This window comes from Argiope bruennichi, chromosome 4 (assembly GCF_947563725.1).
Source record: "Argiope bruennichi chromosome 4, qqArgBrue1.1, whole genome shotgun sequence".
Classification (NCBI taxonomy): Eukaryota; Metazoa; Arthropoda; class Arachnida; order Araneae; family Araneidae; genus Argiope; species Argiope bruennichi.
The window spans coordinates 46483037-46497063 of NC_079154.1; the positions used below are offsets into that span (position 1 = coordinate 46483037).

General features: G+C 25.9%; 1 protein-coding gene across 1 annotated transcript in view; it reads left to right on the forward strand.

Moving 5' to 3' along the window:
- The first annotated feature begins 211 nt into the window (after positions 1-211).
- LOC129967136 (transcriptional repressor scratch 1-like) overlaps positions 212-14027 on the forward strand; it is an 84944-nt gene continuing 71128 nt past the window's right edge. Inside the window, exon 1 of the mRNA XM_056081820.1 lies at positions 212-572. Within this exon, the coding sequence (XP_055937795.1) occupies positions 416-572 (157 nt within the window). The 5' untranslated portion in view covers positions 212-415. The remainder of the gene's footprint in view (positions 573-14027) is intronic.

Below are 14027 nucleotides of genomic sequence, written 5' to 3' on the forward strand. Positions count from 1 at the left end.
CCCTTCTCTTTTTTTTTATCCTGTTTTACACTTTCCCTGCGCAGGCAGAGACTCCTTTACAACCGCTTTCTCCCCAACACATCCAACGTTCTAGAGGGCGCCACCATCCAGCCTGACACCCTTCCACCCCCACCCATCGTCCTCTCTCCCCCTCTCTCGAACGGTATCACTCGTTCGACCCCCCTGAATCCACTCACAACTGCGCAAACCCCGTCGCCTGGTCGGCCAGTCCTCTCTCTATCTCTGCTCAGCCCCCCATTCCGGAAACGTGGTCCGGTTTTCCCGGACGACCAAAACCTTCCTTCCCCTCCACAAGCGAACAACGAAGAAGACCTTCTCCCGGATTCGGGAAATGCCGCCGCTGGAATCTGGAGCAGGAGTGGGGGCGTCTTATCCATAGCCGGATGCGGTCAACATGCCGAGATCTTTCCTGGTCAAGAAAGCCAAGTATCCCGTGGACCATGGTAACAGGTGGCCCTACAGGGAGCATTCTGGCCCCACTGAGGGGGCGACCGCCCCTCCGTGCTCCATGTCCCCGTCGCATAGATGCCTCACAGTCCATTATACTAACGGTAAGGCTGCTTTTCTTTTTTTGTTTGCACTTTTTCCTCATCTAGTAACGGTGCGTGTAAAAATCGAAGAATGAAGCCGAGTTTAAAAGAGAAGAAAGGGAAGAGCGTTCGTTTAAAAGCTGAGTTAATAGGTTCGCTCGCGAACGGTGGCAGTTTAAAAATGAATTTTAAAGTCTTTTTGTGACAATGCTTGCAAAATATAGTATTTTTTGGGGTAGAGAAATAAAATTTATAATAATAAAAATGAAATCAATTAGGTTAAAAACTAATATTTTTGACTACGTCGCATTATTATTTTCATCAACGAAACAAAAGTTTTTACCATAACTTTATTTAAAATTATAAAAAGAAATTTCTTAACTGATTGCTTACTAATAATTATAAAGTTAATGAATATATATTTACATCATTTTTAATTCAAATGAAAAGGTGAATGTTAATAATTTCTGTATCAAACCTACAAGGAAGGATTTTCTTACTTAATTTGTTATTTTAAATAGAAGTAGGAAGTGTGAAAGAGTAAATTACATAAACAAATTTCTGGTTCTGGCTTTTAATCCAGTTTTTATTAGGACAGATACATAAATCACTGTAAAAATATGCTTTAATTTTTCCCTAAAATACCCTGTATTTATTACATTTAAATAATAATAAATTATTTAATGAGAAATTAAATATCAATGCTTCGAGTATTTATTTAAACATGCAAAATATAAAGGAAGATTTAAATATGTTTATTCTAAAATGCGTAAACTATCAAACTAACTTCCATATTAGCAAAACATTCAGATTATTATTCAGGTAAACAAATTTATAATTTTTTAACAACATTTTTTCATAAAATCAAAAAATAATTGCAATAATATTTTATTATGTTTATTATGTTATTTATTTAACTGCAAGAAACTCCTGATATTATTGTTATTAAATGAACTAATAATTAAGTAATAATAAATTAGTCTATTTCTGATAAATAACTTTTTTATTATAATTCATTCTCCTAAATAAAAAAAATTGCTTCCCATTTTTTACATAAATTCATACATTCATTACTACAGAATTAATAATAAACTGTAATCAAGCTTTCGTTATTTTTGCATTAGTGAGATTTCAACGAAAAACCAAGTCAGACTTTTGCTTTGAATAACTTTCATCAAATTATTGTTATCAATTAAAACGATATCATTAAGTTAACTATTGAATGTAGTAAATGCAACAGAAAACCGTTACTTGATGGGAAAAAATGAGATAGTTTAATTATTTTTACTCTATATGAAATTAGTTATATGAAACTAAAGTTTCATGTCAACTAAATAAACTTTTTTTGTATTCTTTAGTCTTTACTAAAATGTCAATAAGCTTTTGCATATATTGCTGTAAATGCCGAAGGTTAAATCTTTGCTTGGATATTCTGCAATTAGAAATGTACATCCGAACTTTAATATTTGAAAATTTACCTTTTTTCCTGTAAACAAACAAATTATGAAGACTAACCATTTTCCTCTGCTTGTGTGTGAATCGATTCTTAAATGTTAACAAAAGCTGAAAACCGAGATAAATTTCACTTCAATCAATGATATAATCTAAATGTAATAAATGTTTGTAAAAAGTGAAAAATATAGGTAGCATTTTTACATAATAGCCCATGATACTTTAGTGATATACAAAACTCGTATTTCAAAAACAGAATACATCTTCTACTACGACGCAACAGTTGATTTTTGTATGCATTGACTTAGTAATCGATGTAACTGCAATAAAGAGATAATCATAATCGTTTTAACTAAATATCATTCTAGAATGCAAAATTTTGATTGATATATGTTGACTTTCATACATGATGAGTATTAACGCTTTTTCTACAAATTTTGATATTTTTAAATACTTTTGCTTTGTATCTAATTGTAACGTCAGACATAAAATTTTTCCTAAATTGGTTTATAATTTCATTTAATTTTAAATCTTTCTGTATAAAATACATTTAATTAAAAAAATAACCTGAAAGATTTATTTAATTTATCCTAAAGGTGAAATTATAAATAAATAATTGATGCATGTATAATGTACACACATTTTAAAATTTCATGTATTTTATTAAAAAAGCAAACAAAACAAATTTAGAAAACGATTTTTATAAGTAAGATTTATATCTATCTAAATCATCAATATTTATAAAATATTCATTATTTTTTATCGATGATGTGATTTGCATTAGTTTATTAGTTTTAACAATTACAGGCAGATCCAAAATCTAGTCTGTCTGAGAATTATAATTATCTGAATTTAATATATACTATTATAATTTTTAAGAATTTATATGTAAACAAAAGTATATTTATATATAAGTTATAAGTGATTTCATGCTTTAACATTAAAATATGAAATTCTCCTATTTCTTATAAATAAATAGTTATAAGAAAAAGCAAACTTTTTCGAGATGAAGATTTGAGTTAAATTTATTGAAACACTTTTTTTACATTGTTCACTCGATAAAATTAATTATTCATCAATTTTTACATTCTTTAATATTTTTTTCTAAGTTCATTTAACATCTTGATGAGCAATGCGATATTGTTAAAAATGTTAATATAAAAACTCTCTAGTGACCACCTTGTTCGTCCAGAATACTAGCTTTTTAAGATGTTAAACTAATAATAAGGAATATATGTGTTAAAATTTTACACGTTATTAATTAAAAATATAAATATGTGACTAAAATGATTAAATCTATAACAAATTATTTCTCAAGCAAATTAATAAGTGTATAAAGAACTGTTGAAGTGCATAATTCAATCATTTCATAGAACTTCTAATTATTTCATGAAATAACTTATCATATTGCATGAAATAATCGGTTTTATATTTTAATGACGCAAGTCATAGAGATAACCTATCTGACGACGGTTAAGCCTATTTTCGCGCTGTATTAAACTCTCTAACACCAGAATTGTGATTTCGTTTGCGTTTATTTTTTCTGACTTAATGGATCGAACTCTTTTCTGAGCAATTCTAATAATATTTTTTAATTCCATTAATTAGCCAAGCAAAGTGTTGAATTAAGAACAGCTGTAAAAGCGTTCAATGAAGAATCCAACAAGTTCGTACGATGGTTTATTTACATTTGACTGTTGCCATTTGGCAATGAGTAATTAAACCAATTTCTGTGCATACATTAACCTATTATTTAAACAGAATAAAACCAAATCCTTTTTCTAGTTTGATGTATTGTAAATGCATAATATTTCAGCATTATAATTTTTACATATTTGCATTTCTATTTGCAAAAAAATTTAAGAAGTAAAAAACAAACAAACTGAATTGAGCTATTTTACAATGCCAGTTATATTTGCAAATTCCTAAGCTTACTCTCAACAATTATTTTTATTTAAAAATAGGTGCAATGTTTGTTTTGGAAATAAAATCTATTATATGATATTCTCCTATTTTAATTCTTTTCTTTTATCTATAATAATTAATTTTAATGAAAACGTAAATGAGTTTTCTGAAAAAATATTTATGTAGCAATACGTTAAGCAGATAACAGATATAGGTTGCGTCAGAATTTATTTCACATTAAGGCTAATTTAGAATTAAAATGACATTGAAATTCATTTTCAATTTAAATTTTTTTACAATTCTAAGAAAGAGTCTAATTCGTTGGGGGGAAAACTGCGGGTGTTTAAATACTGTAAAAAATTACAAAAATTCTGTATCATCCAATTAGGTATCATGTTAAGTATTAGTTTTGATATTTTATACACAAATTTAAATGCAATGCTTCAGGCAGGAAGTAAAATACACTCGATAAAATAATTGAAAAAAGTTAAATCGATAATATATTTTAGGTCGTATGAAAATACTAATAAAGCATCACAATCAAAAAATTACTATCGAATAACAACAAATAATTATTTCTTGAAAAAATTATGTTCCAATTTTAATCAAATATTTTTTGATAATAACGATTAGAAAGGAAAAAAAATTTAATGACTTTACAAGTTTTAAAAATGTATTTAATGTATTGACTATTACAGTTATACATTTATGTATTTTACAGAAAATAAAAGTATGAAAAACTCTTCGAAATATTCATAACATTTTTATGGCAACAGTGAAAAGGATGAACATGTAAATTGTAAATACTCGAAAATAAAGCGCACAAGGACTAAACAATCTAGCCGTCATATTTTAATGTTCTAGACTAAATAGAATTATGCTTTAAAGAATAAATAAAGGAGGCTCAAATCTTTTGTCCGAATCATTGTGGCATTGCAATATTTTTGACAAGATTCATCTGATTTTATCTTATTTTAAAAAATTGTTGTTCCATCCTGCTATCATCCTACATAATGCAACTAATGTAGTCGGGATCCTTTTGAACTTAAAAAAATCCGGTAATTAAAACAATGAAAAATGCTGTTGCAAAATAAAAAATGATTCAAAATGTATTAATATTTTTAATATAAAAATTATAATTGTATTAAAGGAAAATTATAGAAGAATAAAACCAATGATTTTTCAAAAATCACTGATTTTTTTTTAACTTCAAAGAAGTGTAGAAATGGTTTTTGTGCAATTATATTCTCGGAAGTTATTAAAAAAAACCTGTCTGGAAATTTTGATTCAATATTTTTAATTAAATATCTAATCAAAATATTCAGAACCTCTTTGTTAATAGACATATATTTTCTAAGAAGGGATTATGCGCCAAATGTGGTAGCTGTAATTAAAATGTCCTCCTCTGTAAAGAGATCGAATGATTTAGTAATTTGCAGAGAATATGCCGAATGTTATTTTTATAGTAATAATATTTTGTTCATTCTTAAGCGTGTCCATTATTCGCATATTCCCTACTATTAAACTATTCAATCTATTCAGTGAAAAGATTGAATTTTTCACTGAATAATTTACTCTAAGACTAAGTAGAACTATCCAAAGACCTAAAATTTATTAAATTTAGAATGTTGCAACAGACATTTGCGCACAAGTTTTTTTTTTTTAATTTTTTAAAATCTGAATTGCAATGTCCGAATAATTAGATCAACAGCAATGTACAAATAATTTAATGAGAAACTCCATTTTCATTATTCACTAGATGCCTTTCTCCGGGATTAATCGTTGCTAAAAATTACAATTAAATATTTTGTGTAACAGTATCTTTCTCATTAAAATATTTTTAAGTTTCAAATTTTGGTAGTTCGATTTACAAGTCTTTCGACGTCCTGTTCATTGTGCTATGCATTTCCCTAATTTTCTGTCTGTATCTACTCAATCAGTTATATCACAGGAAAAAATATATATTTTCATAAATGGATCAACATTAGAAAAATTTCACAATCACATAATTCTGAAGGTAAATCTTAGTTCCGATCTGCATAAATTTCCAAGCTTTTATTAAAGAAAGCTCTACACGGAAAAATAAGACGATACGATTCTTCATATCTTGATCATCGATATTGTTAAATATAGCTTGAAATATTAAAATGGTGAAATCAATTTAAGTTTCACTCCAACGATGAAATGTACGATAAAAAAAGCGTTATATAATTTAAGAAGTAAAATGAAAGAATGCCGACCTCCTGGCATAGGGGTAGCGCGTCTTCTACATGATCTGGGCGTCCCGGGGTCGAGTCCCGGATACGGTATAGTTGTTTTTCTTCTATATTCTGTGAGGTGTTTGAATGTGCCCCCCTGTAAAAAAGGATTATGCAAAGGAATGTGACGCATAAATTAGCTAAGTCGTACTCTTGGCCCTAGTTGGCACTACTGAAAAAACAAGATACACTAACTCGGCTTAAATTGCTGACACATAACTGTCAGCGGGCTTGTAAAGTGCCATAAGTCACAACAACAAGAAAATGAAAGAATTATTTGGCAAAAATATTGGTACCATATAAAATATATTTCTTTGAATTTTAATTTGATATGAAATTTATATTAATAAATTCGGAATTTATCACCTAAAAATGCAAGAATTCCTAATAGTTTTTATTTTATTAAATTCTAATTAAAATAGTATAGATATCGTTTCCAGATGTATATTTTCACTCTCCGAAATATACATGTATTAATTTTGCTGAATTTAGGTCAAACTCTGTCTACCTCGCATGTGAGACATCAACACACACAGATACATTCTTCTTTATTATTAGTAGAGATATATTGTTTGAGTAGAATTCTTTGAAGCTTAGTATTATGTGAAAGATAGCATTAAGTGGAATCAAATAAAAATGAAAACGATGCAACTTTTAAAGCAAAAATATGAAAGATTCTTTTATTTGCAAAAGGCAAATATGTTATAAAATTTGAAAGAATTTAAATAGAAGTAAATATTGAATTCATATTTCCTTATGAAAATAATATCATTATTTAACTTATTCCATAGTAATATATACATCGTTAGATATATAAGTAAAACATTTTAGAAGCATTATAAAATCAACTAAAAATAGTAAAAAGTAAATTCATAAAAGTATCAGTAATAAATTGAGAAGATAATTTAAATACTTTTCATTCTTTAATTCTTATCCCGATTTCCAACTAAAGGTAAAAAACTATATAACTTAATATTTTGAGGATATCTTTTCTAAAATTAAATTTCTGTTAAAAGTGGATTTCATTTGAAATATAGCTACTGGGAATATAATTTTATAAAAGGAAAATAAGAACTTAGTAACAAGATTGGATTAAATATAGACGCTAGATGTACCTAATTAAGCTTTGTGCGTTGCAACTTAAGATTTTAAATCAGGAATCAAAAATTAAAATTAAATATATCCGTCCATTTAAGTTTAGCTTTAAATATGACTTACTAAATACTACGAATATATTTTGTTTTTACACTTTGGCTGCATTTATTATAAGTTGTAAATTTTTCAAGTTTAACAGACTTTTAATCAGAAAATAATTTAATGAAAACTCTAGTTTAATGCCTTTAACGAATTTTTTAAAGATTTCTTTATATTCTTTCCTTAATAAATTATGTAATTTTAAAATAATATTATTTAAATCAATTACAAGATGAAATAATCTTATTTGGACCAAGAACTAAATATCTGCATTTCTATCTGCATTCTGCAAAATCTAATTTTGTATTAGATATCTGCATTTCCCTTCGTTTTCTAATAAAACAAATTTTCATTTAAACAAAAAATATTATGAAATCACATTCAACAATATTTTTTCATGGTTTTCTTTGAGAACAAGTTATGATAATTTATTAAAATGAGGAATTGCGAAAATAAAACTTATTTTAAAAAACTGAACTTTAACTGATAACTGATTTTTACAAAATTGATTTTAAACTAAATTTTATAATCTTTAACTTTTTTTCTCAAAAAAAGAAAACTCTTTTCGTAACTACATATTTATTAAAATTTTAAAACAATTATAACTACGCATTTTATTGAAATGCACCTCTCTTTTAAGAAAATACAAAGATTTAGAATATAAATGATATCTCTTTTATTGGAAATTATAAATTATAAAACGTAAGATGAAAGATGAGTTATGTGACAATGACTTAAATGTAAGATTTTGAACGATGTAAGTATAAAAAAATATCTTTCATCAATAACATTAATTTCATTATTTATGTTATTTTTAAATATAATTTAAAAGCAAATATAAATTTTCCCCCATACATTTTGCAAAAACTTTCTTAAAGTATATGTGATATAAATTGGTTAAGGATAAGTATTAACTAATTTTTAAGAAATTGTACGATTGATTCGAATATCAAATATTATATTAATGCCATCAGGGATATTTTTTATTATTAGAAATAATTTTAATTGTTCTTGATTTCAATACATTTTTATTGGAATCTACAGATATTCGGAAAAAATGAAATGTTTCTAAATTTTTTTCCCAATGTTTCAGTACATTTTCACTAAAATTAATTGATAATTATTGAAAATAATATCAATCAAAAACGCGTCACAGCTGAAATTTGCAGGTGTTTAATATTTTAATGGTGATAAAGAAAAATGAAATAAATATTATTTTTACAAAACTTGCCAATATTTATATGGAATATTTAAAGCTGTCGTATTAAATCTATGATCATTAAAAGAAGAATTCTAAATTCTAACAGTACAGTCTTCTAACAATACTTATATTCCATATCCAAAAAAACAGTTTTCACAATCAAGAATATATTTTATTCTTATAATAAATAACTTCTTAATTTGATATTAAAAATAATTATAGTTTAGAAATGTCAATACAGAGTAATTTTTTGGAAAATAAACAGACACAGACTATGATTAATGGACAAAATAATCATATATTTGAGGCTCATTAATCATTTTGATAGCAACAATTAAACTCTCAAACCACACACTGATAAAATTTTATAAATGTAAGATATAAATTCGGTAGAATAAATCATATTTCTGAAACAAATTTAATACTGGAATGAGGGAATACGATAGAAATATAGCAACATTCTGAAATATAGTAATTACTGTGATATAAAAATTCGAGTTTAGATATAAAAGAAATAGACATAAATGGCAAAATATTTTGTGAAGCGATTTCATTTAATATGGGTTCGCAATTTCAATCATGTTATAACGTCATTGACAAATACCTTTTAATTATTTCAGAAATTGTATACATTACCAACCCTAATTTAATAATCCCCAAATAACTAACCTTTCCATGCAATATTAAACATTGGTGTTTTTTCATCCGTAATTTTCCCTCTTAAATGACTTTCAACTTAAACTCAGAATTGTTGTAATAAAATTTATACCTTTCGCATTGTTTAAACAAATATTCAGTTTTAGGAGTTCATTTCATTGTTGAGAACTGGAGAAGAGAGTAAAACTTATCTACGTAGTTTACATGGGGAATAAGACAATTTATTTTCAGAGAAGTGAAAGTTATGTTTTTCCGAGGTATTTTGATAATATGAGATCACGGTAATTGACTCTATTAGTTAAATTCATGCACATAATAACCAGAATAAGTATACGGCTATTAACTTTACACGACTTTGATGTCTATCATAATTTGATGCTTGAAATTACTTTGTTGTTTTAAATATTAACAACAAGTTATGCATAAGAAATTTAATAGTAAATAAACACAAGCAATACTTCCGAGTATCCAACTGTTAGTTAAAGGTGACTAAGTTCTATAGGCATGATAGACTATTATGCCAAAATAATCATGTGACAAGACAGTATATTTAACATTTCCGATAAACAGTGAAAAAAGAATTTTTCGTGATAATTAAAAGTGCAATTTTTCTCTAATAAGTGCAATTTTCAATAATTAAATTTAAATGCTAATTGGAATAATTAAAAGCAAAATTAAATGAAATTTATACTTAGAGCTAAAATAAGCGAAAGCAGTAGCAGTATCATTTTCTGTAAACTCGAATTAGTAATATCTATCTGTACTTCAGCTTTGAAATTAAGATATAATTATTTACTTATGCCGTATTACCGTGCTGTTTCAATATTTGAAAAAAATATAAGAACATTTAATAATCTTTCCAGTAACTAATTTTAATACATACAGCTTTAAAACGGCTTTTTTAATACATCTTAATACATACAGCTTAAAAATAACAAGAAAAAAAAACATAATTTCCAGATTATAAAATAATATTTGCTTTCAGAACATAGTTCATCATAGAAAATTTCAAGTAGATTAAATATTAAAATTAAACATTGCAATATTAGTGAAAATAAAAAATCATTTTATAATGTTCCATGTTTATTTTGTTAAGTAATAAAATCAGAATATGAATTCTTTTTTTCGAAATAATTAATTCAGCTGATAGTTAAAGATTGAATGAATGCTTGAAGCTTTAAAAAATAATTAATCGTTAAACACTGATTAAATCCGGAATAAATTTGGAATTACCTAATAACTAATCATAACTAATTAATAATTACATGAGAAAAAAATTTGCTAGTTATTTATAATTATTTTGTCGCCAATTTAAAGCATTAAATTATTTTTTAAATGAAAAATTAATAAATAAATACAAAATTTGAATTAAAATTATATTCATCATGAAAGTGAAAACATATCCATTTGTTTAAGGTGAAAAGATTTTTAATACATGATAAAAATTACAATCTGTGGCATCAATGGCAAATGAAGGTATCAGTAATTATTCAAAGAAATTACTTGTGATGCAGCTGATTCATTAAATTTAATGATTCTCTAGTTTTAAAAATAATATCATAATTCTTTCATAATGGTGTATCAAATATCAAATTCTCATAATCACCTTAACAATAAATGAAATAATATTTGCATAAAGATATGTTTCCATTTCCAAATTTGAGAGGAAGCATAGAATAAACTTTTAAAATCACATGCTTATTTTTGAATTTGAGAGCTAATTTCGACAAATATTAATTTAATTTCCGAACTTTCTTTCGTACCACATAAAATGTAGCTAAATATTACATTTTATATAGATATAATATAAATTAAAAGCAATTTCAAATATAATAATAATAAATTTCTGAAATCTGTTGACTTGAAGAAAATAGAAAATCTCAATTATCAAAGAAAAATATTACTTGGAAGTAAACCATAGCTTTCAAATATAATAAATGAAAACCTCCAAAAATCTTTTAAAATTTAATAAACATTTGTGCTGAAAATATATTCGTATCATACTCATGTTCAAATTTTGAAAAACATTATTTGAATAATCATGTAACCGTTTAACGTCCTTTAGAAAAATTAGGATCCTTGGAATTTTCATTCGAGATATAAACATTTTACTGTTAGAAATTTTTATTCAAAGTCAGAATCACTTCTTAATAATATCAAATTTCTATTCTTATTAATTAAATAATATAATGAAATGAGGTGAAAACTTTATGACAGTTAGAAAAATAAAGGAAAGTTTAAAAAAAAATTGGCCTTTAAACTCTAAAATATTAAGAGAAGATAGAAGGATTGAAAATAATTTAAATAAATCAAATAAATTGCAAACACTATGTCATAATAAATAAGGAAATATACATTTACGCTTATTGCTACTTTTTCATGCAGTACTTGAAAATTAAATATTTTAAAACTGTTTAATTATTCTATACTTCAAATGCTTCCTTATTTTTTTAAGTATTAATCATAATTAAAGACTTATTACAATAAAATTAAAACGAACAAATGATTTAAATTAAGATATTCTTTTTGAAGTAAATTTTTAATTGAGAATCCATTTATTCAATTTTGGAGCTAATATCAATTTAAAAGAATAGTATGCCTTTGAATTTAGATTCCAATGTTTTATTACATCAATATTTCTTCTGTTTTACATACGTCTACTTTTCCTTCTATTATATTTGTTTTACTATATATTGTTTGTGATACCTAATTTCACTTTTTTTTATCTACATGTTATAAGTAACCTTAAGCACATTCCGTTTAAGGAGATAATATTACAAATTTCGTATCGAAATTTATATTTAACGAGCCGTTTCTAGAAATAAATTTGTATTTAGAAAATATTGACTTTCTCTATTTTTAATCCATTAATGTGGAATGTATTTATTTAAAATGTCACTATATTATCCCATGAGACTGAAAAATATGAATTTGGAATCTATTCCAAATTACTACGTAAATTAAAAATATAAATTCGCTGAGAAATAAAAGTGAAAATAAAATGCTACTGGAGTTAAAAGCAATTAAATATTAAAAAGCGTGCGCTCTTCAATGTTAAAGGTAACAATAAATTAGGTTAAATTTCATCTTAACATGAAAATCAATTTTAAAAGTTTAGCGCCAAATTAATTTTAACTATAAAAAAATTGAGGTAAAATGAAACTCACATCAATAAAAATATAATGTTTTGAGCAACTATATGAAATAAAAGGTATTTCTGAGAATTAATATTTTCAAAGATATAATAATATGAAAGCATCCAAAATGTGCTTAAATTTTATCTAATATTTTGATAAACTTATGAACTTTAAAAAAATTAGTGAGACTTTTCTGCTGTCTTTAATAACATAAATTCTAAATTTCACCAATAAAAACTGTAAATTTATATAAAAAGACATTACAAAAATATTGATCTTCTTACAGATAAATTTAAAAGAGAGTACTTAAATTTTGCTTGAAAAGAATTGCATTTGACTATTTTGTTTTGTTTTATAATCTCCAGATTTTATTTTTAGTAGAAATATATCATTTGTTCAATAAAAACATTGCTGCTATTCTGTAACACAAGCCAGTTGTCTAAGAAGTCTAGAAATTCCCCCTCGGAAAATTAAACATCAGATGAGCTTTAAAAAGTGAACACATGCTACATCGACTTTAAGAAATGCTTTATAAAATCCCATTTCCTTATCATTGGTAAACAAGGTCAAAACTACATCTCCTGCAAAAGAGACTATGATTTGGAATTTCAAGTGCCTTTTCCCATCGATACCCTAAGAACGGAATACATCGGGGTACTTTTCCATCTCATTTCAAAATTCTTTATTGGCATCGGTAACATAAATCCTCAAGTGTCGTTAACAAATCCGTTCGGGTAAAAAAATAGAAATGTGAAATAGCAGACAAAAGCTGTGCATTTACTTCTGAAATACATTCAAATACATGTTGAATTCCTCTGAGGGAGTACAATATAACCCATTTTCTTATTCTTCGCAATCCAACAAGTCCTATTTTATTCATCCAGCGGTGACGTCACAGACAGACGATACATAAAATTTAGGAGCAAAAGTGGGCAACTGAATTTGTGAAAACGTTCCTCCTTTGAATAATTCAGGCGTTGTTGCATATATATTGACTGGATCCTGTTTTGTGTAACATGTGTTTCCCTTTTTATTGAATCTGAGTATTGCTTTTCTTATTGGTGAGTTTACGAACACACCTTCGAACGAAGAAATTTGTACGAAAAACTGTTTCTAAATAATGGCTGCAGTAATAGAGCATATCATTGAAAAAAATAAAATGTGTTGAAGTTGTTTGAAAAAATTATGAATTTTTAATCAGAATCTGTAACCGTATCGTGGATTCTACTAGAGCATAGATTTAGAGAAAGCAAAAGTTCATAGTATTAGGAATGAGTTCAATAAGACCTTGAAATATATTGTATATAAATGCAATTTTTTCCATTGCTCAGGATTCATATGCTGATCAAAAAGTCAGATAGATAAGATAAAAATATTCACTTTTGTTCAAATATAAAACTTTATCTGAAATGTGTTCAATTAGATCCTGTTAAATGCAGTTTTGAAGTATTAATTTATAATTAACCCTTATGTTCATTTTGTATAGTATACCATACATACAACTTTATAAAAATATACTACCACTATAAAATAATTTTTATAAAGTTGTATGTATGGTATACTATACAAAATGAGGTATACTATACAAAATATATAGCTACCTATATACATTTTTTTTATTTTCTTCAAAAAAGCAATCTTGCCACGATAAGGGTTAATTACCACTAATAAT